A 26,880-nucleotide genomic window follows, 5' to 3' on the forward strand; every position below is an offset into this window, starting at 1 on the left:
GGTGGAATGGCTTTGGGGAGTCAGGAAGTGAGTCACTAAGAATACCCAGCCTCTGACCTGCTCTTGTAGCCACGGTATTTATGTGGCTGGTCCAGTTAAGTTTCTGGTCAATGGTGACCCGCAGGATGTTGATGGTGGGGGATTCGGCGATGGTAATGCCGTTGAATATCAAGGGGAGGTGGTTAGACTCTCTCTTGTTGGAGATGGTCATTGCCTGGCACTTGTCTGGCACGAATGTTACTTGCCACTTATCAGCCCAAGCCTGGATGTTGTCCAGGTCTTGCTGCACGCGGACACGGACTGCTTCATTATCTGAGGGGCTGCGAATGGAACTGAACACTGTGTAATCATCAGCAAACATCCCCATTTCTGACCTTATGATGGACGGAAGGTCATTGATGAAGCAGCTGAAGATGGTTGGGCCTCGGACACTGCCCTGAGGAACTCCTGCAGCAATGTCCTGGGACTGAGATGATTGGCCTCCAACAACCACTACCATCTTCCTTTGTGCTAGGTATGACTCCAGCCACTGGAAAGTTTTCCCCCTGATTCTCATTGACTTCAATTTTACTAGGGCTCCTTGGTGCCACACTCGGTCAAATGCTGATATATGCTAATATCTACTCCAGGCTATTAAAGTATAGTTGGAACAGGCAGTACAGCATGCATTAAAGGGCTATAAAAATTGGAAAACACCAGTTTGATTAATTGAGTTGAAATCCGTCCTAATAACTAGTACACGAATGGTAACAGGCAGTAATTTTCAAATACACAATGTAGTTCTGCAACAATTCACGGAGAGGTTTCCAAGTGTGAAGACAGCTCAAAGGGACCTCTAGTGGCCAAAGGACAAAACTACCATATTAATTTAGTTTAAAGATGGAGCCTCACCCTTGCAAAGAATTGCAATTATCAACATCCATTCTGTCCATTCCCACTGACGCTATTCGGCTCAGTGACTTTTGGAAAGGTTACTGACCCCGACTGTGTGAGGGAGATGAAGGATGTACAGTTGTTGCTAAATTTAAGGGGAAGCTAGATAAGTACATGAGGGAGAAAGGAATAGAAGGTTATGCAGATAGGGTGAGAAGATGTGGGGAGGAGGCTCTTGTGGAGCATAAACACTGGCACAGACCACTTGGGCTGAATGGCCTGTTTCTGTGTTGTAAATTCTATGTAATTATCTCTGGCCTTTTGATATATCTTTACCTGGTGTTAACTTAGCGTCATAAGTCAGAACTTTAACTTTAAATTATTCTATGAATTCTGCCTCAATGGGTCTAGTTGTACAAAACCTCCAACACTTTCTCAGTTGTGGTTGAAATTCAGTTTGGAACATAGGAACAAGTAAGCCATTCAGCCCCTCGAGCCTGGTCCGCGTATCACGGTTCAGGTCTCTCCTGCAGTTTTCTAAGGGTCTTTAACACCTTAATGGTAATTTGATAGTGAGCATCCTAAGCCTTCAGGTTAATCCTCTGAAGTTCAGAGCTCTGGTTTCAACCAGCAGTTAGTGAAGTCCCATCTTTCAAGGCCAATTAACCACACATCTCACCTGACAGCTGCAGTTACTCCCTGAGACAATTAGACTTTCACCTTCCTTTTATCCCTTTTCACATTCTTCTCAGCTGCATTGAACACTAGCAGGGAATTCCATAGTTAGGACAAAACATTGTGTCAAAAACACTTCAGGGACCCAAGACTATATTGTTAACCATTATCTTTTAGCAAGACAGAACCACTCAGGTCATGTTAAAGGTTTATTCACTAAGACAACAGACTCTCACTAATTGGACTAATTAATTTCTAGCAAGATCATGGAACCCCTTAATTTTCTCCTGGGCCCCCAAGCCCTCTGCCGGTACATCCCACCTGTTGCTGAGTGGAGGCAGGTCACCTGGTGCCTAGCCTTTGCCAATGAGATGGAAGCTAAGAGACATGTGATTGCAGCTGCCTCTTCATTCCCCATTGTAGCGAGATGCCTGATTTGCCTCATTCCCCTCTCTTTCTGTCCTCCCTCCCCATCCCGAGACTGGCAACTCTCCACAGAAGACCTATGCTTTCTGACAGAGTGATTTTTTCACTGGGAATCCTTGAAGTTCTGCAGACAGGGAGATCTAAAGCTTTGCATAGAAGCTTCCACATATCTATGCCAAATAATCCCTCGAAAATCATACGCCTCTTCTGCTTCCCCACCTCCCAACTTTATGTAGTTTCAGAGATGGAACCTGTGCCCTCTTCCAATACTATGACCCAGGGTCTGGGTGTACCAGTTTGCAGTTTCACCACATCACACACGGTGAGCTACTTTTAAAAGGGTCACAGAGGATATGCAATGCTGCCACTTGGACAATACTTTACAGCCTTCAATCCTGCCCATGTGGATTAATCAGTCAATGATTCAGTTTCTCATCTTGTTCAATAGCAGCATTTTCTTCCAAGAAACAGTCTTGAAAGAACATTATTCAGCTCCTAATCATCTGCTTAACATTCACTTCCTGAAAATAGTTAAAGTTTTGACTTGCTTCTGATGCCACTTAACCTGTCTTCCCACTCTGTGACGTTTCCAAACTGATATCCTGCACTGCTTTACAACATATGACAGCATGGACTACTTCAGTGCACTAGTGAGGGACTGCTTCTTTGTCAGATGGGATGTTAAGCCAAGGCCCAGTTTGCCTATCCTAAAAGAACTCGAATAATCTCAAAACAATTCATTATATGTTCAACTCATAGAATAGATTAATGATGCTGTGAATATTAACATTTAATCTGAATTACGCTTGCTTCAATGTGTTTTTACTACTTATAATAAATGTGGTTTAATAGCTTAGCCTGAGTGACATAGTCTTGTCAACACAATGTTTCTGCTGATTCAAATTAGATCAGGAGTTTATTGTAGAATCCAAGACTCTTCCTGGTGTTTACCCCAATTGGTTTGCAGGAAGCTGACTTGTGCAGGAGCATGAATAAAGAGAATTGGGGAGAAAGACCAAATTGTGACAAGTCACCTCATGGCTGTTTGTGGAACACTGCTGGTGCAGAATGGCTGTTGCAATTATGTTTACTAATGTAACAACATCCACTGCACTTCACAAGTAATTAATTGTGGGAAGCACTTGGAGATGTTTCAATGCCATGGTAGGGTGCTATATAAATACAAGTGTTTCTTTCTGAACAGGAATGAACAGAAGAAATGGCAGAACAATAGTGATGTTAATGGATAAAGTGCTCACAGCAATACAGTCACAAATCTATTTTCCGTTCATCAAAATCGACACATCCCTTGAAATCTATCTCAAGCACTTCAAAGTTGACAGATCCGTAAAAGCTGAACACAGACTTATTTTTACATATTCGATTTTTTTATTCTGGTTAGTTTCAATATTTTTCATAATAATTTTTGATATTTCTTTATTACAATACAGTGATGTACATTATAGGGTATACCTCTGTCTAAATTCCCAACCAACCAAAGTGAGCTATAAAACAGTGCCTTTCCCCGACACACACGCAATAAACAGCTTATAGTCTATGAAAAATATCCTGCTTCGTCAAATAGGAAATGGGAAAACAGGTTAAAGAAACACAGTGTCATGAGGTTACAAATGTCATATTCTTGATCCTTTCACCTTCTCTCGTCTTGAGTCGTCAACTGAAAGCTTCTCAGCCCCTACGAGATAAGCCCTCCTTTGAACAGGAGGTATGGTTGCTGCTGTCCAGCATTCCTTTCTTTGAGTCCTAGGGTCGGCCGATATTCCAATTCACAAGATTGCACTGCAACCAGCACTTGCCCTTGGTGTGGTTAGGAACGTTGATGAGGGGGGAGTGGAGGGAAGCAAAGAAAGCCTGAACATTCCGTGGTTTTGAAACTGCCCTCCCCCACCTGAAGAAAACAGAGGCGTTACATGAAGGAATCAGAATTGTAGGTAAGTTACAGGAGTGGGGCAACGTTTAAATTGAAGCCTAACAACCGGAAAGGTCACTGGTCTAACCGGAATTAACTGATATCATCTGGAGCTGTGGTAGAAATGCTACCATTAGTAACACATCTGGGTACCATCTAGGCTGGAGGAGGGTGGGAGGAGAAATCACTAATCGGTGTGCCCTGCTAGAAAGTATGCACGTGTAGTCAGGACTGGATTGGACTCTACCACGATGCTCCCATGGTCAACACTCATTGTCTAGGCTGAACATGAAGAATGGTCACTTGGGTGAGGCACTGAAGGGTAGTTGGCACCTGTAGAATTGTAACCGAGTATGGAACACTGCTGGACTGGGGAGGGGCGGGTTAGGAGCTGTGTCAGTCTAACATTCAGACAGAGCCTCAAAAGGAAACCTGGATGCTGGGGAATTGTCTTCAGAGGGCACAGACATGGCTTGGTTTGATTGAATGGATCTTATACCCTGTACACACACTCCCACCCTGAGACAAAAGTATTAACACCGGCGAATTAATGGTCACTGATTGCAAATGGTTCTCCTGTGACGATAGCCTGCCATTCTTAGGCGATTATATTAGGAGGAAAAGAGACTGAGAGAAGCTCCCGACTGATCCTCAGGTTGGCCCGTTAGGGACTTTTGTGCTTGGACTTGGGAAAAGGTCACCAACCACTTTATGACCATGAGAAGTCAGCGGCATCTTTGCAATCACCAAGTGCCTGGAACCTCTCTGTAATCAGCCTCTCTCCTTTAACTACCCATGATCGGTGCTCATGTAACAAACACTTTTATAAATATTACATCAAAAGCAAAATACTGGGGATGCTGGAAATCTGAAATAAAAACAGAAAATGCTGACAAAGGGTTATCGACCTGAAACGTTAACTCTGTTTCTTTCTCCACAGATGCTGCCAGACTTTATAAGTATTTCCAGCATCTTCTATAAATATTACATTCTTGTTTGGACTGAATCACATACAAAAAAAAATCTACATTTCCCTGGCTGGAGTCTCTTTAAAGATATGCTTTGCTTGAAAGAGGCTTCATTAAATCAAGTTGATATTGTTTTGTACCTTCTGTACTTCATCATGGACTCAGAGTTGATCGTACTATCATGGTGTTTTGAGAAAATGGCCAGAATACGCCAACTGTAGTCGACCTGCCTGCCTGGGTTGTTTCTGGGATTTTAAATTAGCCGAAAATAAGGTCAAAGTCAAAGTGCAAACAAACATGAACGGGACCGAATAATGGTCCAAAATAAACTTGCTAGGTTTAGGCTCTGGTTAATATTACAATGGCCAAAATGACAATCCCCAGTCAGTGCATTGTACAACACAGAGAGCATCTCACACACACTGGCTCGGCTTGACTTCACTGATCACAAGTTATTATTGTTCCATTGACCCATATCCCACCTCCCACTCTCGTCCCTTTCCCCAGTTCACATTTCACATCCTCCAACCCAATTTACAACCCATCCCGTACCCCCCCACCTAGTTTGGCTCATTCCCTTGTCCCCATGTCCAGTTCCCATCCCCATCCCAAGTCACATCCCCCCCACCACCTGTCTTGCTGGTTCTTTGGCCAAGTTCACAACCCCAACCCAGTGCAGCACCCTTGCGAGGGGCTCCCTGGTCTCCCTCACCTCCTTGTGTCTCAACTCTGGTTCCCTCATGGCCTTGTTTTTCCCCTGTCCACCCTGGTTCTTTTGATTGCTTGTTCCATTATCCTCAACATCGTTTGTGCTAGTGAAGGAGCCAGGACCCTTGCGATGAGATACTTCTGAACGTAACTGAGAGGGACCCAAACAATGACCTTTACTTCAGTGCATCATGGAATAAACTCCCCCTGACAAATGAATGGAATAAGGAACAAGAAGACCAATGAGACAACGAGGCTTCCAGATACACTCATGTAAATCACAAAGTCCTAGCGGAAAAACTCATCAAGTAACAGTCAACAGCGACTTTATACAGTCAAAACAGATTGAAACCATGTACAATTACTAGTGCCAGAGGCAACCACATTTAAACAAACCCAATTTTCAGATTTCTTTTTGAAAAGGAAACATTTTCTTTCAATTGACCTGACGATTAACGTAACAATGTAATGCAATGATAGAAAGTTCAAGCTCAGCGAAAGTGAGCCAACTTCACTCGTGAAGTAAAGCAGAGAGAGCATTAGGTGAGGCGGTTAGACTCTGAACAGCAACACTGCAATCATTCCCACACGAGACTCTTCCAGAGTCACTCTGGAGATTCATCGACATTAGATCGCTGTGATTTTTTTTTAACCAAAGTGTCTTTATAATCCCTTTACAAAACGAGCCTGTCCCGCACACTGAAAACAGCGGAGATTTTACACGGACTCCTGCAAGGGAGACTCAGCAGTCAGGCAAAGTGACCATGATGTGAGCTGGTCAGAGAGGAGGCACCTGCCACATGAATCCTACGCATGTATTCACCTCTTAAAACGTCCAGTTTATAAATAGGTCCCTCCATGTACCGCTAGGTTTAGGCTGGAGCTATACTGTATCTGCTGCAAACTCACGCACCACCGGCTTTAGTACGTGATCTGACTCCTAAGTTATGCCACCGCTCTCGCATTGCCTTGCACTGGAAACAATTTGGCATTGATGTATGACTGACAATGTAGCTGCAGTCTTAGCTCTCCATTCGTACTGGCACTCTCACATCTGTTTCTTTACAATAAGATTCGGCAATCATCGGTTCCAATGGGTCTCGCCAGCCAGGTTCAGTAAGTAGCATTTGATTGGAGTCAGTCAGGTTTTGCACTATAGTCCTGCTCCCTCCTCCACCCACAGGACTTCCTTGCTGCCTCAAGAACGAACCCAGTGAAAGCAGGCAATCTGAGAGACTGTTCCCGCCAGTGATTAACCCTTTACACAAGGCTGGCCCCCTTTCAAAATTTCCCTTCAACAACCACACAAGAGGGCATCAGGGTGAGAGGCAATCGCAGTAGGGTTGCCATTTGGAGGATTATGAAACCTGGAGTGAAACGGACCCTGAATAACTGGCACGGCCTCTGGACTGCATCATTCCGATTCCTAGAGACAGTGACCTTAATGGAGGGAGATCTGAAACCAGTTTCATCAGTCACGTCGTAAAGAGGTCTCAGTCCCACTGCAAAAACGTGCGGTTGCCCCTGAGCACATTCTGGCTGTCCCTGAACCTCGCCTTAACTAACGTCCGCAACATAGCCTCTGCGTTTCAGAATTGCCACAGGACAAGATGAACTAGTACTGTTTCAACCCTCTAGTAGACTTGCTATGCTTATCTTCCTTCCAAATTGTGACCCCCTCCTTTGCTGGACTATGGTGTCTACAGTCAATCGTAGCCTCCCAGAACCTCAACCAAGTGTGAGGCGAGACTGAGTGTAAGCTGAGCGTTCTATCACAGGGGACAGTGCAGTGAGCCCCAATCTGGTCCTCACCTAACTTTTTTGTAAATCAGTCCTTCTCACCATCCCACTGAAGGATGGATTGGTGGCAGTGGGACAGCAGTTAAAACAGAAAAGCGCTTTAAAGAAAGCCAACTTAAAAATAAAAACTTGATCGTAGTTATGTTACTGATCGATAGTGACCTGAATAGAGGGAGGTCTGAAACCAGTTAAATCAGTCACATCGTACAGAGGTCTCAGTCCCACTGCAGAGAGAGATGTCAGGCTGATTGAATTGTATGTGACACGAACACACAGTGGAACCTCAGACTGACAGTTTGCAAATGGACAGCAGGACCAGGGGTAAGGAGCTCACCCCTTTAAATTCTGGCATAAACATTTCATCTTTATACACAGATGTAACAAAATAAAACACATATATACAGAGAAAATTCAGTCGTACCCTGCAACAGGTTAACCCAGCAGTGGGGAACATTGCCTTTTAGATTCAAATATCAAATAGAACAGACTAGACTTTCAACGGCCTATTTAGCAGATTATAGATGAGCTTATCAACAGTCAATCAATAATGGCAATTGCATTTGATGCAAGCTAACGTTGACTCATCGTCCTAATGCATCACCCACGGCAACGCAAGTAGCCGGGGCTGTTGCCATGAGAACGCACAATCTCGTGCAAAGGTGCAGCACCTGTTGAAAGAATGGGTTCGGCCAAATGGTTGGTCAGACACGGAGGTGAGCTGGTTACTCGGGGCCCATGTTTATTACGGCCTCTCCAAACGGGCTTCTCAAAATAGCCAACAAAAAACAAAAAATTAGGCATAAAAGCAGAGGCTGAGGACATTTTTGATTATTCCAGTGCAGATTTTTGCTGCATATTGACCTGCAGCTGTGGCAATGGCAGGGGCTGGAAAAGAAGGAAAGTCTAGGAGGGGACTTTTTAAAATCGGATTACTCGCCAATTGAATACCTGTCCCTCTGCCTCAAGGCTGCTCTGCGGCCACAGTGAGTGGTGGTGCCTTCAAAAAGGCTCCATCATTCGGGGACTACGACTCCAACTTTGGGTGCAGCTGTCGCCCGCTGTGTTTGCCCAGACTCCAGGTAGGCTGTCAGAGCAATCAGAATTTGCGGTCTCCACTGCAATCAATGGAACAGGGGAAATCTCGCCTCCCTCCTCTTCCCCCCTCGCCCCGCCGTCAACGGAATCAGTGGAGAACAGCCCTGATCTCGCAGGTCTCGAATGGATAAGCTTTTAGCCCCCAAAGCTCATGATCTCAGCAGTTATGCTGCGGATCGCACCCAGTGGTAACCCCCAGCAGGGTCAGTGGGAGGGCGTCATATTTTCACGGGGGGGGGCACGCAGGCCCCCGTCTGCCTTATGTTGCCGGAATCTCTGGTGCCTGGCTACCATCAGAGGGTGGGTGGGGAAAACTGCCCAGCCTACTTCTCCTGGATACTCGTTGGCAAGGTGGGGAGGGGGGGGGAAATTAAATGAATAAAGTTGCCCCATCTTCTGGAGTCCAGGCCGCTTCCCTGCTCTGGATCCAGCCCAGCCTTTCCCGGTGGGGCTCAATTCCACCCCCACCCTGGAAGCCAAGGCTTTTGATCTCACTGGATGCACCGGCCTCTAGTCTAATGTGCAGTTCCCTTATGGGCCTTGGCGTATCCGGGTCCCGGCTTTTTCCTGTCAGAGTTACAGAAGGAATCCAGCGGAAATGCCGAGGATATTTGGGGTTTTTTTTCCCCAAAAGGTCGCTCAATATTATTAAAATAAATATTTTGGGTTTTTTTCCCCCACTGCACGATGGGAGAGTTTAGAAAATATAAAAATTCCTTCACAGACTTCCCTTCCCTTCAAGAACCTCAGCCTTACACTGGCCCAGGTCTCAGTGACAGCTCCATTTCAGAATTCAGTACCTAAACACGCACAACCAAAAAAAAAACAAATCAAGAAAATCGTATCACATGAAGGGCTAAAAACGAGAAACTCTCCCAGAAATATTACAGCTCGAGAGGAGTGGCCGCCCTTTTGATATAAAGGAATCAATCGGTCTTGGTCTTTTGCTGGGTGTCAGTTGGGCCCCTGATGAGACTTCCGCTCGCTCCTGATGGCGTCGACCTAGTTCAGGTGGGCAGCCTGGGTTGGCCTTTAGTATGTTGACCCGTGATACTTGATGGCAGCGAGAGCTTGAGCTGCAGAAAGAACATTTAGTGAGCACGGGGAGATCTCGTCGCACGGCACAGTCGATTAGCGCTCAAACCCCGCACCACTTCATGAAAGAATAAAAGGAATTATTTAATGGGGCTCATCCCCCTAATGTCAAGGGAACTGAGGCATGAGGAAAAAAAACTGAAGGAACTTGGGCTCTTCAACCTTGAAAGAAAGCCATTGAGAGGGGACCTTATGACTCCAGGGGAATCAAGGGATATGGGGATCGGGCAGGTAAGTGGAGTTGTGGTTGAAGATCAGCCATGATCTTATTGAATGGTGGAGCAGGCTCGAGAGGCCGTATGGCCAACTACTGCTCCTATTTGTTATGTTCTTAAGTACACAGGATGTTAACATTTTTATTTTTTTTTAAAAAGGAAGCATACATCAAACTGAACTGCGACAGTAGAACAAGGGATAGCAATACAAGTTGGAGAAAGGCAAAGAGAGGTGTCACGGGCCTGCACCAGGCCATGAGAGGTGCCATGGGCCTGCACCAGGCCGTGAGAGGTGCCATGGGCCTGCACCAGGCCGTGAGAGGTGCCATGGGCCTGCACCAGGCCGTGAGAGGTGCCGCGGGCCTGCACCAGGCCGTGAGAGGTGCCGCGGGCCTGCACCAGGCCGTGAGAGGGCCTGCACTAGCGAAAAATAGCCTGTATTACATAGCAGCTTGGGACAAACTGATCTAACTGACATCAACCCGTGTGTGACTGTAACAGCGAACACCTAATAAATATGCTTAATACCAGTAAAAGCATCTATTTCTCTTAAAGTTAAAAATGATAAATCTTCATAAAACTGCTTACTTCTTCAGACACACATTAAATGGCTTCCATCAGTAACCTGAGGTGGCAGTGATGAGATGGGAGATGATGACAGGGTTGAAGGACTTGACGTACCCGATGCTGGAACTAAATGGAATGAAAGCGTGGAATAAATGAAGCCAAGTTCACGACAAAAGTGTCCTTTCAACAACCTCACCACCCCCCCCCCCCCCACCCCAGGTCCGCTGCAGAGTCCTGCCCTTCTACTGTCCTACCTTCCCCATCCTCTTCCCATATTTAGCTGCCTTTCTGCTATCCTAGCCATCCCCTCCAACCACTACTTGGGTTCCCTTGCATAATAGCTGTCCCTTCACGCCCTGCTTCCTTCTCGTTCCCCTTTAAACAGCCTCCATCACCCTGTGGACTCCCCCACAAATAGCAGCCCACCCTTTGGAGGTAGCTGCCTTCCCCTAGTGTCTGCACCCCCCACCCCCCCTCCCCTTCCTCTGCAGGTACCCACCTTACCATAGCCCTGCTACCCTCCACCTCTGCACACAGCTGCCCTCCCACAGCATGCTTCCTATTCACTGCCCTGCTTCCCTCCATCCAGATGCCCATCTCCACTTCCAGTTCACAGATAAGTAGCCCTTTGACTGGCTCCCCCTCTCCACTGCTAACCCCGCACTCAGCTAATCTCTTCTCAGTGCTCTGCCCAGTTAAACGGAGCTCAATCTATTCAAGTTCCACCAATGCTTTGAAGTCCATGATGATGTAAGGCTTGATGTGAGAATGTATTAGATAAATGGCAGTGGATTAAAAAGAAACCTTTGCTTTTAGAAGTATCACCATATAGTTAACTCTAAATGATAACTCATCCTAGAGAGAAATTCAACTCAGCAAACCAGTTCTGAGGTGGGGTCACATTTGGCCTTTTAAAGAATATTTACACCCGTGATCTGGACTGCATTGGCAAGGCCACGTTTATTACCCATCCCTAGTTTCCTTGAGAAGGTGCTGGTAGGCTTTCTCTTTAAACCATCGCTGTCTTTATGGTGACGACGCTTCCATAGAATTACATCAAATTTACAGCACAAAAACAGGCCATTCGGCCCAACTGGTCTGTGCTGCCGTTTATACTCCACATGTTAATGGTGTTAGGTAGTGAATTCCAGGACAATGAACCAGTGATGGATGGAGGAACAGCGATATATGTCCAAGTCAGGATGGTGTGTGACTTGGAGGTGAACTTGGAGATGATGGAGTTCCCACCTGACATGAGGAAAATGGAGGGGAGAAGGGAGCAGGGTCTCTAAAACAATCTATAAACGTCCCTGTGCCATTTCTACATCATTGATTTTCAAACTGGGGCCCTGGACACAAAGGAATTGAGAAGAAAATCCCAGGGGTCCCAGAGGTCATCAGAATTCTATCCGTCTGTTATCAGATTTATGTTTTTCTTTATTTGTTGACTTACCAGTGGGACATCTCTGTTGCTGTACAATTACAGAATGTTTCCTACAATGATTGCCCTGCTCTCCTGTCTGTAGGATTATGTAAACTCCAGGAATGTGTCAGTATTTGCAGGGATCCTCACTTAGAAAAGTTTGAAAACAATTGTTTCATGTCATCTAGAAAGTAGGCTTTGGGGGAGGGGGGGAGGAGGAGGAGGTGAAGGTGGTTCTATATCACAGAGAGTTGAGTTTGCGTTTCTCAGTAAACACGGACCTCTGCCCCGTCTCAGCGATCACGGGGGACCTCTACCCCACCTTCGTGAAGACCTGAAGACACAAACGGAACACAACTGTAACCGTTACCTGATATGAGCCGGCTCCGTCTGGACGCCTCCGTGGCGAGAGCACACGAGATCTCAATCCGCTTCTCCTGTTCCTGCAGCTGGAGCTCAGGGTCTATGTTATTGTCGTTGAGCCCCTCAGTTAGTGGGACTATGTTCTGCAAACTGACATCAAACAGACCACTCACTGAACTGTCCAAATGTCGGAACCCTCTTCCCTCCCCCCCCCCCACTACCTGGCTCCCCCCAGAACGAGGTACTGGCTACGGGAAAGTCCCTCTAAGGCTTTCTCCCCTATTCTGGAAACTGATTGGAGGTCGTCGGGCACAGTATGGGACACACTCAAAAACAGTGGAAATCATCATCTCCCTCCTGCCATACGCACTATTTTTAAATGATTACAGAACTCACACAAATGACAGTAAATTAGACGTTGAAAATTTCTTGTCAGTAGAAAAGATTGTATTGGTAGAGTCTGCACTGACATTCTAATTACATGGTGGGGAACTGAAAATTTAAAAATTCCATACATGCACTGTCTCAAACAGACTTTTGTATTTTTGTGACTGCGGCACTGAATCACAAGTAGTTTGGGGCCTGGAGGACTGTTTGTTTTTTCAATCATTCTTGGGATGTGGACGTCACTGGCAGTGCCAGTAGTGGTGGGTCGTCTTCTTAACCGATGTGGTTTGATACGACTGTGAGGCTTGTTAGGCGACTCCAGAGGGCAATTAAGAGTCTACATTGGTGTGGGACTGGAGACACATAGAGGCCAGACCGGGTAAGGGCGGCAGGTCTCCTTCCTCAAAGGGCATTAGTGAATCACTTGGGTTTTTTGCACAGCAGGGAATCAGGGAATCCTGGTGTCCAAGAGAACAGGGAGCACCTGCCCTGCTGGCCCCAATTCAGTGTTGTGTTTTACACAGCTTCCCCTAGGGTTCCATAACTTCCCCTACCGTTCAGTGATTGGGTACCTGGATTTTGCGATGAGGGTTTTGATCCGTTCCACTTTCTTCTGTTTTTCTTTGATCTCCTCTGGACTCAGAGGAAGCTCAGGTTCAAACTCAATGTAACGCTCGGGGATGAAGACTTTGTCTGGTGTGGACAACTGAACAAGAGAGAATCAGTCAGGACGAGAACAGGTAAAGGTTTACAGTAACAGGCACTTTGTAACAAGAGAGGGGATAGACAGTCCATCACAATACCTGGGTAGTGCAGGCTCTCACAAGTACTAGAAACTGGACAGGTCCAAATGGCTTTATTTAAACAAATTTTGCTGTTCATCAAAATGAATGAAGTCAGTGCTGGGGAATTGAACACTCTCTGCATCTAATGTTGGGCACAAGCACGTCCAAGACTAGGATAGCACTAGTCAGATTTTTAAAAATTCATTCTCGGGTTATGGGCGATGCTGGTAAGGCCGGCATTTATTGCCCACCCCTAGTTGCCCTTGAGAAGGTGGTGGTGAGCCGCCTTCTTGAACCGCTGCAGTCCGTGTGGTGAAGGGTTCTCCCACAGCGCTGTTAGGGAGGGAGTTCCAGGATTTTGATCCAGCGACGGTGAAGGAACGGGAGATAAATGCCCAAGTCGGGATGGTGTGTGACTTGGAAGGATAAAGTAAAGCTCCCAATACTCAAGCTGCACAAGGTATCTCAACCATAACAGAGAGGGTTGATGAGGACAATGCGGTTGATGTTGGAGATGGACTTTCAAAAGGTGCTTACTTAAGTGCCACATAATAGGCTTGTCAGCAAAATTGAAGCCCATAGAATAAAAGGGGCAGTGGCAGCATGGATACAAAATTGGTTAAGTGACAGGAAACAGAGTAGTGGTGAATGGTTGTTTTTCGGAGGAAGGTATACAGTGGTGTTCCCCAGGGGACAGTACAAGAACCACTGCTTTTTTTGATATATATTAATGACTTGGATTTGGGTGTATAGGTCACAATTTCAAAATTTGCAGATGACACAAAACTTGGAAGTGTAGTAAACAGTGAGGAGGATAATGATAGACTTCAAGAGGACATAGACAGGCTGGTGGAATATGTGGACCCATGGCAGATGAAATTTAACGTAGAGAAGTGCAAAGTGATACACTTTGGCAGGAAGAACGAGGAGAGGCAATATAAACTAAATGGCACAATTCTAAAGGGGGTGCTGGAACAGAGAGACCTGGGGGTATATGTGCTCAAATCTTTGAAGGTGGCAAGACAGATTGAGAAAGTGGTTAAAAAAGCATACGGAATCCTGGGCTTTATAAATAGAGGCATAGAGTACAAAAGCAAGGAAGATGTGCTGAACCTTTAGAAAACACTGGCTCGGCCACAACTGGAGCATTGTGTCCAATTCTGGGCACCGCACTTTAGAAAGGACGTGAGGGCCTTAGAGAGGGTGCAGAAAAGATTTACTAGAATGGTTCCAGGGATGAGGGACTTCAGCTACGTGGATAAACAGACTGGAGAAGCTGGGGTTGTTCTCCTTAGAACAGAGAAGGTTGAGAGGAGATTTGATAGAAGTGTTTAAAATCATGAAGGGTTTAGATAAAGTGAATAGAGAGAATGTTTCCATTGGCGGAAGGGTTGGGAACCAGACGACAGAGATTTAAGGTGATTGGCAAAAGAACCAAAGGCGACATGAGGAAAAAATTTTTAAGCAGCGAGTAGTTATGATCTGGAATGCACTGCCTGAAAGGGTGATGGAAGCAGATTCAATAGTGGCTTTCAAGAAGAAATTGGATAAATACTTGAAGGGAAAAAATTTGCAGGGCTACAGGGAAAGAGCGGGGGAATGGGACTAACTGGATTGCTCTCACAAAGAGCCGGCACGGGCTCGATAGGCCAAATGGCCCCCTACTGTGCTGTAACCATTCTATGATAACCTTCTGCACCAATGTGAACTCACACCAGCCATCCCCCAGCCTCACTTGACATTTGAGTATAGGGGATAACTTGGGCGAGGGGGAGAATAACTGCTCCACCACTGGGGAGCTGGGCTGATGACCAGAACCTACCCTGCTTATTAGGTCAGCAGACTGATATTACCCATGCTCCATAAATCACCACAGCTCCCTAAGGCATCAAGGGGCATGGGGAGAGAGCGGAAATATGGTATTGAGATAGAGGATCAGCCATGATCATACTGAATGGAGGAGCGGGCTTGAAGGGCCGAATGGCCTACTCCTGCTTCTATGTTTCTATGTTTCCTACAGTGTGAGAAATTTCAATTTGCTGAATGTAAGGCACGAGTTATGCTTGAGCAGGAAACTCCCTCACTGGGCACAGTGCATCTCAGTCCTGCTCCGCCAATGTTCCACACGAGTTGGCATCTGTGCAACTGAATGCCAATATGCACCACAGTACGGGCAGTTTCCTAGAAGTAAAGGGAATTAGGGGTTACGGGGAGCGGGCAGGAAATTGGACATGAAGCTGAGTTCGGATCGGTCAAGGCCCTGTGGGTGGCGGAGCGGGCCCAGGGGCTGAGTGGCCGGGTCCTGCTCCTACTTCTTGTGTTCCTTAGATTTGAGGTTAGGATCAGATCAGCCATGATCTTATTGAATGGCGGAGCAGGCTCGAGGGGCCGATTAGCCTACTCCTGCTCCTATTTCTTATGTTCTTATGATTGTGCCTTGGGCTCATCTTCACTAGGAACTGAGTCGAGAATGCTTCGAACTCCTCTCACTTAGGACTTCTACAGGTCGTTGAGGAAGCAGATTTTCACCCCTTTCCATTTGAGCTGGATTCAAATCCAGGTGCCAGTGGCGAAAGGCCATTAAAGTAAACAATACACAGGACCACTCTTATAGCCCTTTAAAAGCAGTGAGATGTGCCAGGGTTTTATGTACGTGTCCAATAGAGTTTGGTTTTGCTGAAGAATATGATACAAAATTAAGTTCAATAAATGTTTCTGTAAATATCAAATTCTGAATATTTGAACTGCTCGATTTTAGGGCTTAATCTGATAATTACATCCCAAAAGATGAATTCTAAATTTCAGGTTAAAACCAATAAAACCCTCGAACAAAACCATAAAAGGACTCCACCTACCGATGCTCAAGTAGGAATAAGACAGCCCCTAACTTATTCCTTGCGATTAACTATATATATATAATATATAACTAATATATACATCGAGAGAGAGATATTTCACTGTGCTTTACACACAGCTGCAATACCACTGTTTCGGATGGGTGGCGCCAAAGAGCCAAAAGTCACTGGGCTGCACATCGCCATTAGCAGATCTGCAGTATTATGGTGGCCCTTCGATACCAAGAACAGAAATTGTTTGGGGATCCTGTGGACTTATTTTGAGATTGAGTCTGTTGCTTTTTAAAAGGCATCCCTTCCCTTTCCTAGGTGTGCCTGTACCACGTGCCATTCCTACTTTCCAAGGTCGGGCGACAAACAGACTGACCTGGTCCCAGGCATTCATCAGCCACTAAGGCGACCGAGGTGAAAATCGTGGTTAACACGGAGCATGACGCAGACACAGAGTGAATGGGCTTTAATAAACTAAAAGCATTCACAAATTCTGCTGTAAAAATTCCAGGGCCTTGGACAGGGTGCAGAGGAGAATGGTACCGGGGATGAGGTATTTCAGTTACGTGGAGAGACTGGAGAAGCTGGGGTTACATAAGAACATAAGAAATTGGAGCAGGAGTAGGCCAATCGGCCCCTCGAGCCTGCTCCGCCATTCAATAAGATCATGGCTGATCTGATCCCAACCACAAATCTAAAGAACACAAGAAGTAGGAGCAGGACCCGGCCACACAGCCCCTGGGCCCTCTCCGCCACCCACAGGGCATTGACCGATCCGAACTCAGCTTCATGTCCAATTTCCTGCCCGCTCCCCATAACCCCTAATTCCCTTTACTTCCTTACAGCAGAGAAGGTTAAGGGGAGATTTGATAGAGGTGAACAAAATTATGAAGGGTTTTGATAGAGTAAATAAGGAGAAACTGATTCCAGTGGCAGAAGGGTCGGTAACCAGAGGACACAGATTTAAGGTAATTGGCAAAAGAACTAGAGGGGAGATGGGGAGAAATTGTTTTACGCAGTGAGTTGTTATGATCTGGAATCCACTGCCTGAAAGGGTGATGGAAGCAGGTTTTATAGTAATTTTCAAAAGGGAATTGTATATATACCTGTCAAGCCCCTCATAATCTTATATGTTCCAATGAGATCACTGCTCATTCTTCTAAACTCCAGACAGTATAGGCCCATTCTACTCAACCTCTCCTCATAGGACAACCCTCGCATCCCAGGAATTAATCTAGTGAACCTTCGTTGCACTACCTCTAAGACAAGTCTATCTTTCCTTCGATAAGGAGACCAAAACTGTATGCAGTACTCCAGGTGAGGTCTCACCAAAGCCCTATATAATTGGAGTAAGACTTCCTTACTCTTGTATTCCAACCCCTTTGCAATAAAGGCCAACATGCCATTTGCTTTCCTAATTGCTTGCTGTACCTGCATGCTAACTTTTTGCGTTTCTTGTACGAGGACACCCAAATCCCTCTGAACACCAACATTTATTAGTTTCTCACCATTTAAAAAATATTCTGTTTTTCTATTCTTCCTACCAAAGTGAATAACCTCACATTTCCCCACATTATACTCCATCTGCCACCTTCTTGCCCACTCACTTAACTTGTTGATATCCCTTTGCAGATTCTTTGTGTCCTCACAGCTTACTTTCCCACCCAGCTTTGTATCGTCAGCAAACTTAGATACATTACACTCAGTCCCTTCATCTAAGTCATTAATATAGATTGTAAATAGCTGAGGCCCAAGAACCGATCCTTGCGGCAGCCCACTAGTTACAGCCTGCCAACCTGAGAATGACCTGTTTATCCCTACTCTCTGTTTTCTGTCCGTTAACCAATCCTCTAACCATGCTAATATGTTACCCCCAACTCCACGAGCCAACGTTTATTTTTGCTACTCTCTTCCTTTTTACATACTTGTAGAAGTCCTTACAATCCGTTTTTATATTTCTTGTTAGTTTACTTTAATATTCTATTTTCTTCCTTTTTTAATCAATTTTTTGGTCGCCCTTTGCTGGTTTCTAAAACTCTCCCAATCCTCAGGCTTACTACTCTTCGAGGCAACATTACAGGCCTCTTCTTTTAATCTAATCTTTAGTTAGCCACAGGTGGATCACTTTTCCCGTGGAATTCTTATTTCTCAATGGAATGTATTGTTGGCCAGGGGCTGCAAAAAAAACTACTGAGTTTATTCTGAATTGCTAACACTCAGGCAAAAGTAACTTTTGAACTGAAGTTACCTGGAGTTCAGTCACTGGTCTGGGCTGGCCGGAACCGGTTTGAATTAGCTACGCTTCTAAGAGACAAAGGGGCTGTGATGAGACACCAGTCCTTATTTAGAAAAGGATTAATGAGGTAATGCTACCTAACCCCTTGGAACAGAGCCAATCAGGGGATGACACCGACCACTCGAGCAAATCTAAGCCAACAGGAGACAGATAACACAGCTCGAAGAGATAAGACTTGGGAATAAGAATGAAGAATTGCAGGCTTGGTGCCAGTGCGAAACTCCGGAGACTAACCATCGCGGAAGTGGAAGACCCTACGTCAGGGACGTGGAGACGACGTCAAGAGAGAGAGAACGGAACGCCTGGCCAGCGTCAGCTCTCCTTTCCGGGTAATATAATATCCTTTCTATTCTGTGACCACTCAGGGAGTGTCAGAGAAACCTAGTGGGTGTGCGTTTAAATCCTAGTTTGGGTATAAAACTGTATAACCTGCTGTAAACTGCATGCCTATATCTAACCAGACATATAAGTTATATGTATATGATCTAATAATGTTAATAAAGCAAATTGAGAATTAAGAGAGAATTGACTCGTCTCCTCTTTGTACTAAGCCAATAACCGTAACCAGTGACCTCCAGTCAACAGTATATTTGTTGAGAATATTGAAATATTTCTTTAAATGTTTGCCATTGCTTTTCAACTGTCATACCCTTCAATTTGATTTCCCAATCTACTTTAGCCAACTCACCCCTCATTCCTATGTAATTGGTTTTACTTAAGTTTAAGACTCTAGTACGTCACTCTCAAACTCAAATTGAAATACTATCATATTATGATTACTCTTCCCCAGATGATCCCTTATTGTGAGATTACTAATTAACCCTGTCTCATTACATAATACAAGATCTAAAATAGCCTGTTCCCTGGTTGGTTCCATGACGTATTGCTCTAGGAAATCGTCTCGAAAGCATTCCATGAACTCGTCCTCCAAATTACCTTTTCCAATTTGATTTGTCCAGTCTATATGAAGATTAAAGTCCCCCACGATTACTGCATTACCTTTGTTACAAACTCCTATTATTTCATGGTTAATACCCTGTCCGACGGTATTGCTACTATTAGGGGCCTATAAACTACTCCCACCATTGTTTTCTGCCCCTTGTTATTTCTTATTTCCACCCATACTGATTCTACTTCCTGATCTTCCGAGCCAAGATCCTTTCTCACCACTGTCCTTATGTCATCCTTTATTATTAGGGCTACACCCCCTCCTTTTCCATTCTGCCTGTCTTTTCTAAATGTGATGTACCCTGGAATATTTAGTTCCCAACCTTGATCATTTTACAACCATGTCTCTGTAATGGCTGTTAGATCAAACCCATTTATTTCTATTTGTGAAACTAATTCATCTATCTTGTTACGAATGCTCTGTGCATTCAGATAAAGAGCCTTTAATTTTGACTTTTTACCATTTTTTCCTGCTTAGACATTATTTGCTGAAGCACTATTATTGGTAAACTCTCGGACCCTTCCTGCCACACTCTGCTAATCTTTCCCCTCACCTGACCCCTCCCCTCCTTTTATTTTAAAGCCCCATCTACAACTCTAGATGTTTGATTCGCAAGGACGCTGGTCCCAGCCAGTTTAAGTGGAGCCCGTCCCAACGGAACATGTCCCTCTTTCCCCAGTACTGGTGCCAGTATCCACCCCTCAAACACTCTCAGCCACACACCTCCCCCTCAAACACACACCTCCTTGTTGATGTCCACTGAATAGTGCTCTGGCTCCAGGTCCATCCTCCTCAGACGTGCAATCTCTTCTCTGGGGGTCTCGTGGTAGTTTCCCGCATTCTCCTCCCTGACAGCTGCCTCCAGCTGAGAGATATCGACCTCTGTGGTCTTACGCCGAGGAACCTGGGGAGGGAGGGAACCACAAAGAACAGATTTCAGCCCCTTGGAAGGCGACAGTTTTACAACCCAAAATTTCCAACAAAAAAAAAAATCAGTAGATTGGAAAACATTGATATTTTCTGTTGAGTGCAGTGGAGGTTATATTGGGGCTGGACATGAAATGGCTTCTTTGCGTTCATACAAGTGTCTGAATCGCAGTGTAAGTGGATTAATGGGAGGAGTGTGTGTGTGTTTCCTACACATATATTTGGAGAAAAATAGACTTGCATTTATATAGCGCCTTTCTCGACCTCAGGACGTCCCAAAGCGCTTTACAACCAAATAAGTACTTTTGAAGTGTAGTCACCGTCGTAATGTAGGAAATGCGGCAGCCAATTTGCGCACAGCAAGGTCCCACAAACAGCAATGAGATAATGACCAGATAATCTGTTTTATTGATTGTTGGTTGAGGGATAAATATTGGTCAGGACATTGGGGAGAACTTTCCTGCTCTTCTTCCAATAGTGCCATGGGAACTCTTACGTCCACCTGAGAGGGCAGACGGGGCCTTGGTTTAACATCTCATCCAAAAGGCTATGAACCTTCAGGGCCAGGGAATCACAGAGTCTCAATGATGCCAGTCAGTGCACAGCACACCACAGGCTGCCAAGAAACACTGAACTATCCCTGATGAAAACTGCTTGTATACAGGCCCTAACAATCACCGGGTAAGTTGGAGGAATTAGGTGTGGTCCCACCCCTAGACATGGAAATATCGGTCATGGGCCCAACCCCCTAGATCACCAGATCGAAAGATTATAAAATGGATTAATTTTTCCCCTCAAACCATTTTATTCAAAAGAAAATAAAACACACACTAAATTACAAAAGGGAAATACTTTTAAAACACGAGTTGAATGAGTACTATATACTGCACTGGATGTTACTAATTCCAAATTCCCTCCCTCCCCCCCCAATTCACTGGCACTTCAATTACAATTGGGACCCCTAAAGGTGCCAGTGTTCGACCTTTAACCAGCCACCTGAGTGTGGAGGAAGTTGCAGACTGGCACAGTAATCAGACACAGTCAATACGCGCTCTGCTTCCTTTACCTGCTGACAGTCTATGGTGACTATTACCATACGCACAGGCACAGGCAGAGTCAGGCTGATCCCAGACACTAGAAACAGGCTCCTGATTAAAGGATCGTGACTGGGGCAAAAACAGCTGGAGATCGCAGAAGAGAAATTACAATCAATGCCGTTTTATGTACGAATGCTAACGTCCCAAATTCCTCTGTGCGAGTTTAACCACAGGAGTTAACCTGTTTAAAATATATTGGCTTCCTTAAAACAGTGCAGAGAGGAATCTGATGCGAGAGTGTTATGCATTTGTACGGGATAATTGTCATTTCTACCTTTGTAATGGCTAATACTGCATTTCATCTGTTTACAATCCAAGTCCTGCAAAATATATCTGACTCGTTCCAATTTCATAGTAACTGCTCACGAGAAAAGGGACTTCAGTTTAATGAGAGTAACTGAAACGATCATTTAAGAAAAAGACAGGTTATTGTAAATTTAACAATCCCTATCAAAGTGAGGATGAACATTTATTTCTCCTTTTGCCCCCAAGTATCAACATCAAACACTCCCAGACCATTGGATATAGGATAAAACTCCCCCTAATCTGTCTCGAGAATGTCCCTTAAACTCAACCTTGGAAGAGAGCCCTCGATTCACCATTGTTAATTTTCCATTTCCCATAGCAGCCACCCTTGTGATCGGTGAGTGAGTGAGTGAGAGGGCTAATTCAGCATCAATAAGTCCAGACTGATGGGACTGCGGACTAGAAATTGGATTAACACCACCACAGCTCATTTCACTTAAAACCCTTAATTCAGCTGAGAGGGGGGAGATTATCATCCCTATCGAACCCAAGTCCCCGAGACAGCAGGACAGTGTCCCGACTGACTTATGCCACCCACACCCCACTTGATCTGCGCTGTTAACAGTAAAACAAGGTGATTCTTTCCTGGAGTTTCATCACTGATCTCGATAAGCGAAGTGAGCCACCAACGTACCGTGACTCTTCGCACGATGGGCTTTGGGCTGCTCGAGTCCATAGCTATCAGCTGGCCAGGCGTTATAGTTAGGCTCCGCCTCTTGTTATGCCCTCGTAGCGATCCATTCTGGTGACGCTTCATGCGCTCGGCTTGCTCCTCGACACTCATCTTGGATTTTGGGTCATTGGGGTTCACCCCGCTTTTTGATCTTTCCTTTTACAAACACAAAGAGAAGTCCCCACGGTCAGGAGGAGGAGCCAACCAGCAAAAACAAGCAGCTGAATACTCAGGTCAACTGGGCCAACCCTATGTGGCTTCAATGATGGATGAGAGTCTCATCAAATAGTTAAAATAATTATAATTCAATAAAATCGTTTCACTATCTTTCAGTCTGTGCCAACTCGATCAAGGGAACTCATGGGGGAACGTAGGAGCAGGAGTAGGCCATTCAGCCCCTCGAGCCTGCTCCTCCATTCAATTAGATCATGGCTGATCTATATCTAACCTCCATTTACCCACCTTGGTTCCATATCCCTTAACAACCTTGCCTAACAAAAATCAATCTCAGTTTTGAAATTTTCAACAGATTTTTGGGGGGGAGAGAGTTCCAGATTTCCACTACCCTTTGTGTGAAGAAGTGCTTCCTGACATCACCCCTGAACGGCCTAGCATTAATTTTAAGGTTATGTCTCTTTGTTCTGGACTCTCCCACCAGAGGAAATAGTTTCTCCCTATATACCCTATCAAATCCTTTAATCATCTTAAACATCTGAGTTAGATCACCCCTTAATCTTCTATACTCGAGGGAATACAAGACTAGTCTAATTATGTCCTCATAATTTAACCGCTTTAGCCCCGCAATCATTCTGGTGAATCTACGCTGCACCCTCCCCGAGGCCAATATATCCTTCCTGCGGTGCGGCGCCCAGAACTGAACGCAGTACTCCAGATGCGGCCTCATCGGAGCTTTATACAACTGTAGCATAACTTCCTCCTCTTTGTATTCCAGCCCCCTCGAGATGAAGCCGCCAGTATGAAAGAGTTGTGTTAACATCAGTAGAGATCTAGTCATTAACCTCAACGTCTTCAGTAACTGCATTACTTAGGGTTCACTTTTTGGGGAGGTGGGGATGGATATTTTTTGAGCTGACTAAGTGAGAGAGGTCAGTGTTGGGGAATGGAAGACTTTTGTCATTCGGTATTAGTTTCAAGGATAGCATGGCCATATGTAGTGTCCAGCTCCCTCTACTCTGCTAACCATGTGTCCTAAACACACCCTTACACCAGCACCCCGACCGAAATGCGTCTTTCTCAAGTTCCCACATCAGACGTCACCATGAGCCATTCCCGCAAGCCCATTTCTTTTTGGAGGCTTGCAGCTGGCAGACTAAGGAGACCTTCGTCCTGCTGGGCAGGCCTGGATTTGAACACTAGTATGGGAGATGGAAGGCAACATGCTAAGGCACTGTGCCATCCCAGCTCCTTCAGTAAGGTCTTTTCAACAGCACATGTTAAACCATCTCATTGTATGATTGGACTCCATATTTGTCTCAGTCCTTGTAAAGTAAGTCCTCACAAGCAGCTGTTCAGAACATGACGATTATTGGGAGAGGGATTTGGAGGGGTTTTTGACTTTCAATCTCTTTCTGTTCAGCTATTTCTTATTTGGATTTTGGCATGCTTGAAGAACAGGAGAGTTGCTATCAGAAATCCTTCCCAATGCTGAGCTGTTCTTTATGGATGCATCGACAGGTCTTCGATGCCAACGATAGCCATTGGGTGCCAACAACAGTTCTGGGAAACCAGTCCACACCGAATCTACATATTAATCTCAAATAAATGAGACAGATGGTGCAAAGAAAGACTGAGTGTACAGTGTGACCTTTAAGCCAAATCCATATTCCATTAATTAACATAACACCTCTTCATCTCCCCACAAATAATGCAAACTTTAATGACAAACTTCATGAATAAAATATGTTCAGTAGCAGGTGTACAGGTCCAGCCCATTCAAGATGACAGACGGCACAATTTGCAAAACACTCTCGTGTTTGACTTTAATTTACTTGTAGGACGAAAAGCCCAGAAATTATCTGAAGTCTTACAAATGTATCAGAAAGAACCAAATCTTATCAAAGTTGGGAGTGATTCTTTTTAACACTATTGTACTGTTGATGAACTTGGCATCCAACAGCATCACCACTTAGAGGTGGAGGGTTAGCTTTAAAAAAAATGATTACATATTTTCTACCTCCATTTTCTTTTACTTAGGAACAATTTTTGGTAAAATAGAAAAATGAACTAATGTCAGGGGGGAGGGGAAGGGTTGTGGGTTGATCTGTAGTGAACCACTTTCACACTTACTCGTGTCAGAGAGTCATAATTAGCTTTGTCACTATTCCGAACTGCAAGGTAGGACGGAGACGGAGAAACATCCTCTGGAGGTGATTTGGTCCTTGGAGGAACGACACCTACTGTAGAATCAAGAGGAAATATAGGTTAGAAAACTCTGTCAACGCAAGGTAGTAGCTGCCCAGCAAAGAGAAAGAGGGAGCCAAATACATTGGGGGTGAATTTCTACAGAGGTTCTTCTGCTTGTCTGCCAGAACTTTGAGGGAACAGCCGCATGCACAACGTATCCGCCGTTTCTCCAGGGCATCTGCGGCTCTCCTGCCAGAGTTACTGTTGGACGAGCAGGAGACCTTCCGCAGAAGTTCACCCCCATGGTACCCAATGGGTAAAGTGCAACAGCTCATGGGTTCAAATACCTTGGGGGAAATTAGGAAGACGGCAGTACAATGGGAGCTTGGGTAAACCCTTTCTCATTCATAGGGTAATAGACCCGTGGAATAAGTTACTGGCAAAGGCCATTGAAGCAAACAGTACAAATGATTTCAAGAGGCAATTGTGGCAACAACAACTTGCCTTCAACATCGTGAATTTCTCAGGGTGCTTCACAGAGGCGATATGGATGGCAAGCAGTAGTGGGAGAGGTGACTGAAAAAGAGTGTCGGATACCCCATTGATCCTGAGCATTTCAGCACCCAGTCGTGTACTTACAACCTATTACAGGCTGCCAAGGTGGATTTTTTTTTTTGCTTTTGCTGGATGTTACTCGAGCTCACAGCCCCACTGACTGTCGAGTCAGCGGGCGGTTAAACACAGGCTGTTGCAGTGAGCCGATCATTATCATCCTTCAACTGGGATGTGACAGTCTGGCCTCAGAGCTCTCCACAATGAACCATTCACACCACACTAGAACTGATCCAGTCTGAGACACTGCCTCTGTGGAGTAGAGCTTCTCGTTCCCATTTCTTTCCTGCCCAATGGGATCCTTCCGCGTGCAGTGACGCAGTCAAAAGCTGGCAGAACACGATGCTCCGGTGAGGGCATTTATTAAGTTTAAATATTGGAGGAAGCTGTACAGACTGAAGAGCCTTTTCTTGTTGCCACATTTTGATATGAAGAAATATTACAATTTACTGTAAAAAAAATACTACACTTCTGAAAGTCCTGTGGGCTTTACTCAGCATCCCATATTTAAATGAACTGATGCCACCACATACGAAGGAAAGAAAGAACAAACGACTTGCATTTATATAGCGCCTTTCACTTCCTAAAGTGCTTTATGAGTACAAGCGCAAATTAGCTCCTCCTCTTTGAAACAGTACCATGGGATCTTTTACGTCCACCCGAGAGGGCAGACGGGGCTTCAGTTTAACATCTCATCCGAAAGACGACACCTCCGACAGCACAGCACTGGAGTGTCAGCCTAGATTCGGCTCTCAAGTCTCTGGAGTGGGACTTGAACCCACAACCTTCTGATTCAGAGGTCAGAGAGCTACCCACTGAGCCACAACGCCCTATACTTAGAGGTGAAGCCATGAGGCTGCTCGCTGGGTACACAAAGTAAAATATAATTGATGCAGTGGTGATTTGAAATAAATAGCATTGTGCTTTAGCTTTTATTGACGAACTGGCACCTTTTTAAGCTTGGTGCTCAAGGTGCAGATGAAGTTATTTAATATGCTGTTGCATGAGGGAACAAGCTTGTCCCACACTTAATAAAATTGGATATTAAATGCATGACCTCTTGAACCCTATGGCACACACCCGCTGATCTCTTGCAGATAATACCTTTGTTCTGTTTCTCAGCTTCGGAATCCTGTTTGATTTGTCCCATGTTACCCTCGGAGCTGGACTGCAATACCGGACGACCTTCCTTCCTGGAACTGTCGCGACCTAATTTCTGCAGGAGATAAACGAGATAAAATATCAGTTCCGGGAAATCCGACGTGCCGCCGAAGTCCCAGCACTTGGGGACAACTGATCAGGAAAGGGTGGGGACTGAATGGTGCAACGGGCCCTGCTCCACTGGAACGTGCTTAAAGCCAGACAAGACCAAAAGGAGGGTTTGATTTTCTTGGCTGGTTATTGAAGGGTCCCGAGAGTTTGGGCGATGGAGGGGGCGGTGGGGGGGGCAGTCTCTTAACCCAACTTCCAGTGTTTGAATCCACATTGTAGGCTTGTCTC

General features: G+C 45.3%; 1 protein-coding gene across 11 annotated transcripts in view; it reads right to left on the reverse strand.

Annotated features, from left to right (window-relative positions):
- Positions 1 to 3,340: 3,340 nt before the first annotated feature.
- Positions 3,341 to 26,880, reverse strand: part of plekha6 (pleckstrin homology domain containing, family A member 6) — a 259,562-nt gene continuing 236,022 nt past the window's right edge. For 9 of the 11 annotated variants that reach the window (XM_068007640.1, XM_068007641.1, XM_068007637.1 and 6 more), the window contains 8 exons: positions 26,485 to 26,596; positions 24,712 to 24,821; positions 22,366 to 22,560; positions 20,144 to 20,305; positions 13,098 to 13,231; positions 12,146 to 12,288; positions 10,374 to 10,478; positions 3,341 to 9,551 (listed from right to left, as the gene is read on the reverse strand). In XM_068007640.1, the coding sequence (XP_067863741.1) occupies positions 10,378 to 10,478; positions 12,146 to 12,288; positions 13,098 to 13,231; positions 20,144 to 20,305; positions 22,366 to 22,560; positions 24,712 to 24,821; positions 26,485 to 26,596 (957 nt within the window). In that variant the 3' untranslated portion in view covers positions 3,341 to 9,551; positions 10,374 to 10,377. The remainder of the gene's footprint in view (positions 9,552 to 10,373; positions 10,479 to 12,145; positions 12,289 to 13,097; positions 13,232 to 20,143; positions 20,306 to 22,365; positions 22,561 to 24,711; positions 24,822 to 26,484; positions 26,597 to 26,880) is intronic. The other 2 variants (XM_068007638.1, XM_068007642.1) reach the window with 2 other exon arrangements.

This window comes from Heptranchias perlo, chromosome 27 (assembly GCF_035084215.1).
Source record: "Heptranchias perlo isolate sHepPer1 chromosome 27, sHepPer1.hap1, whole genome shotgun sequence".
Classification (NCBI taxonomy): Eukaryota; Metazoa; Chordata; class Chondrichthyes; order Hexanchiformes; family Hexanchidae; genus Heptranchias; species Heptranchias perlo.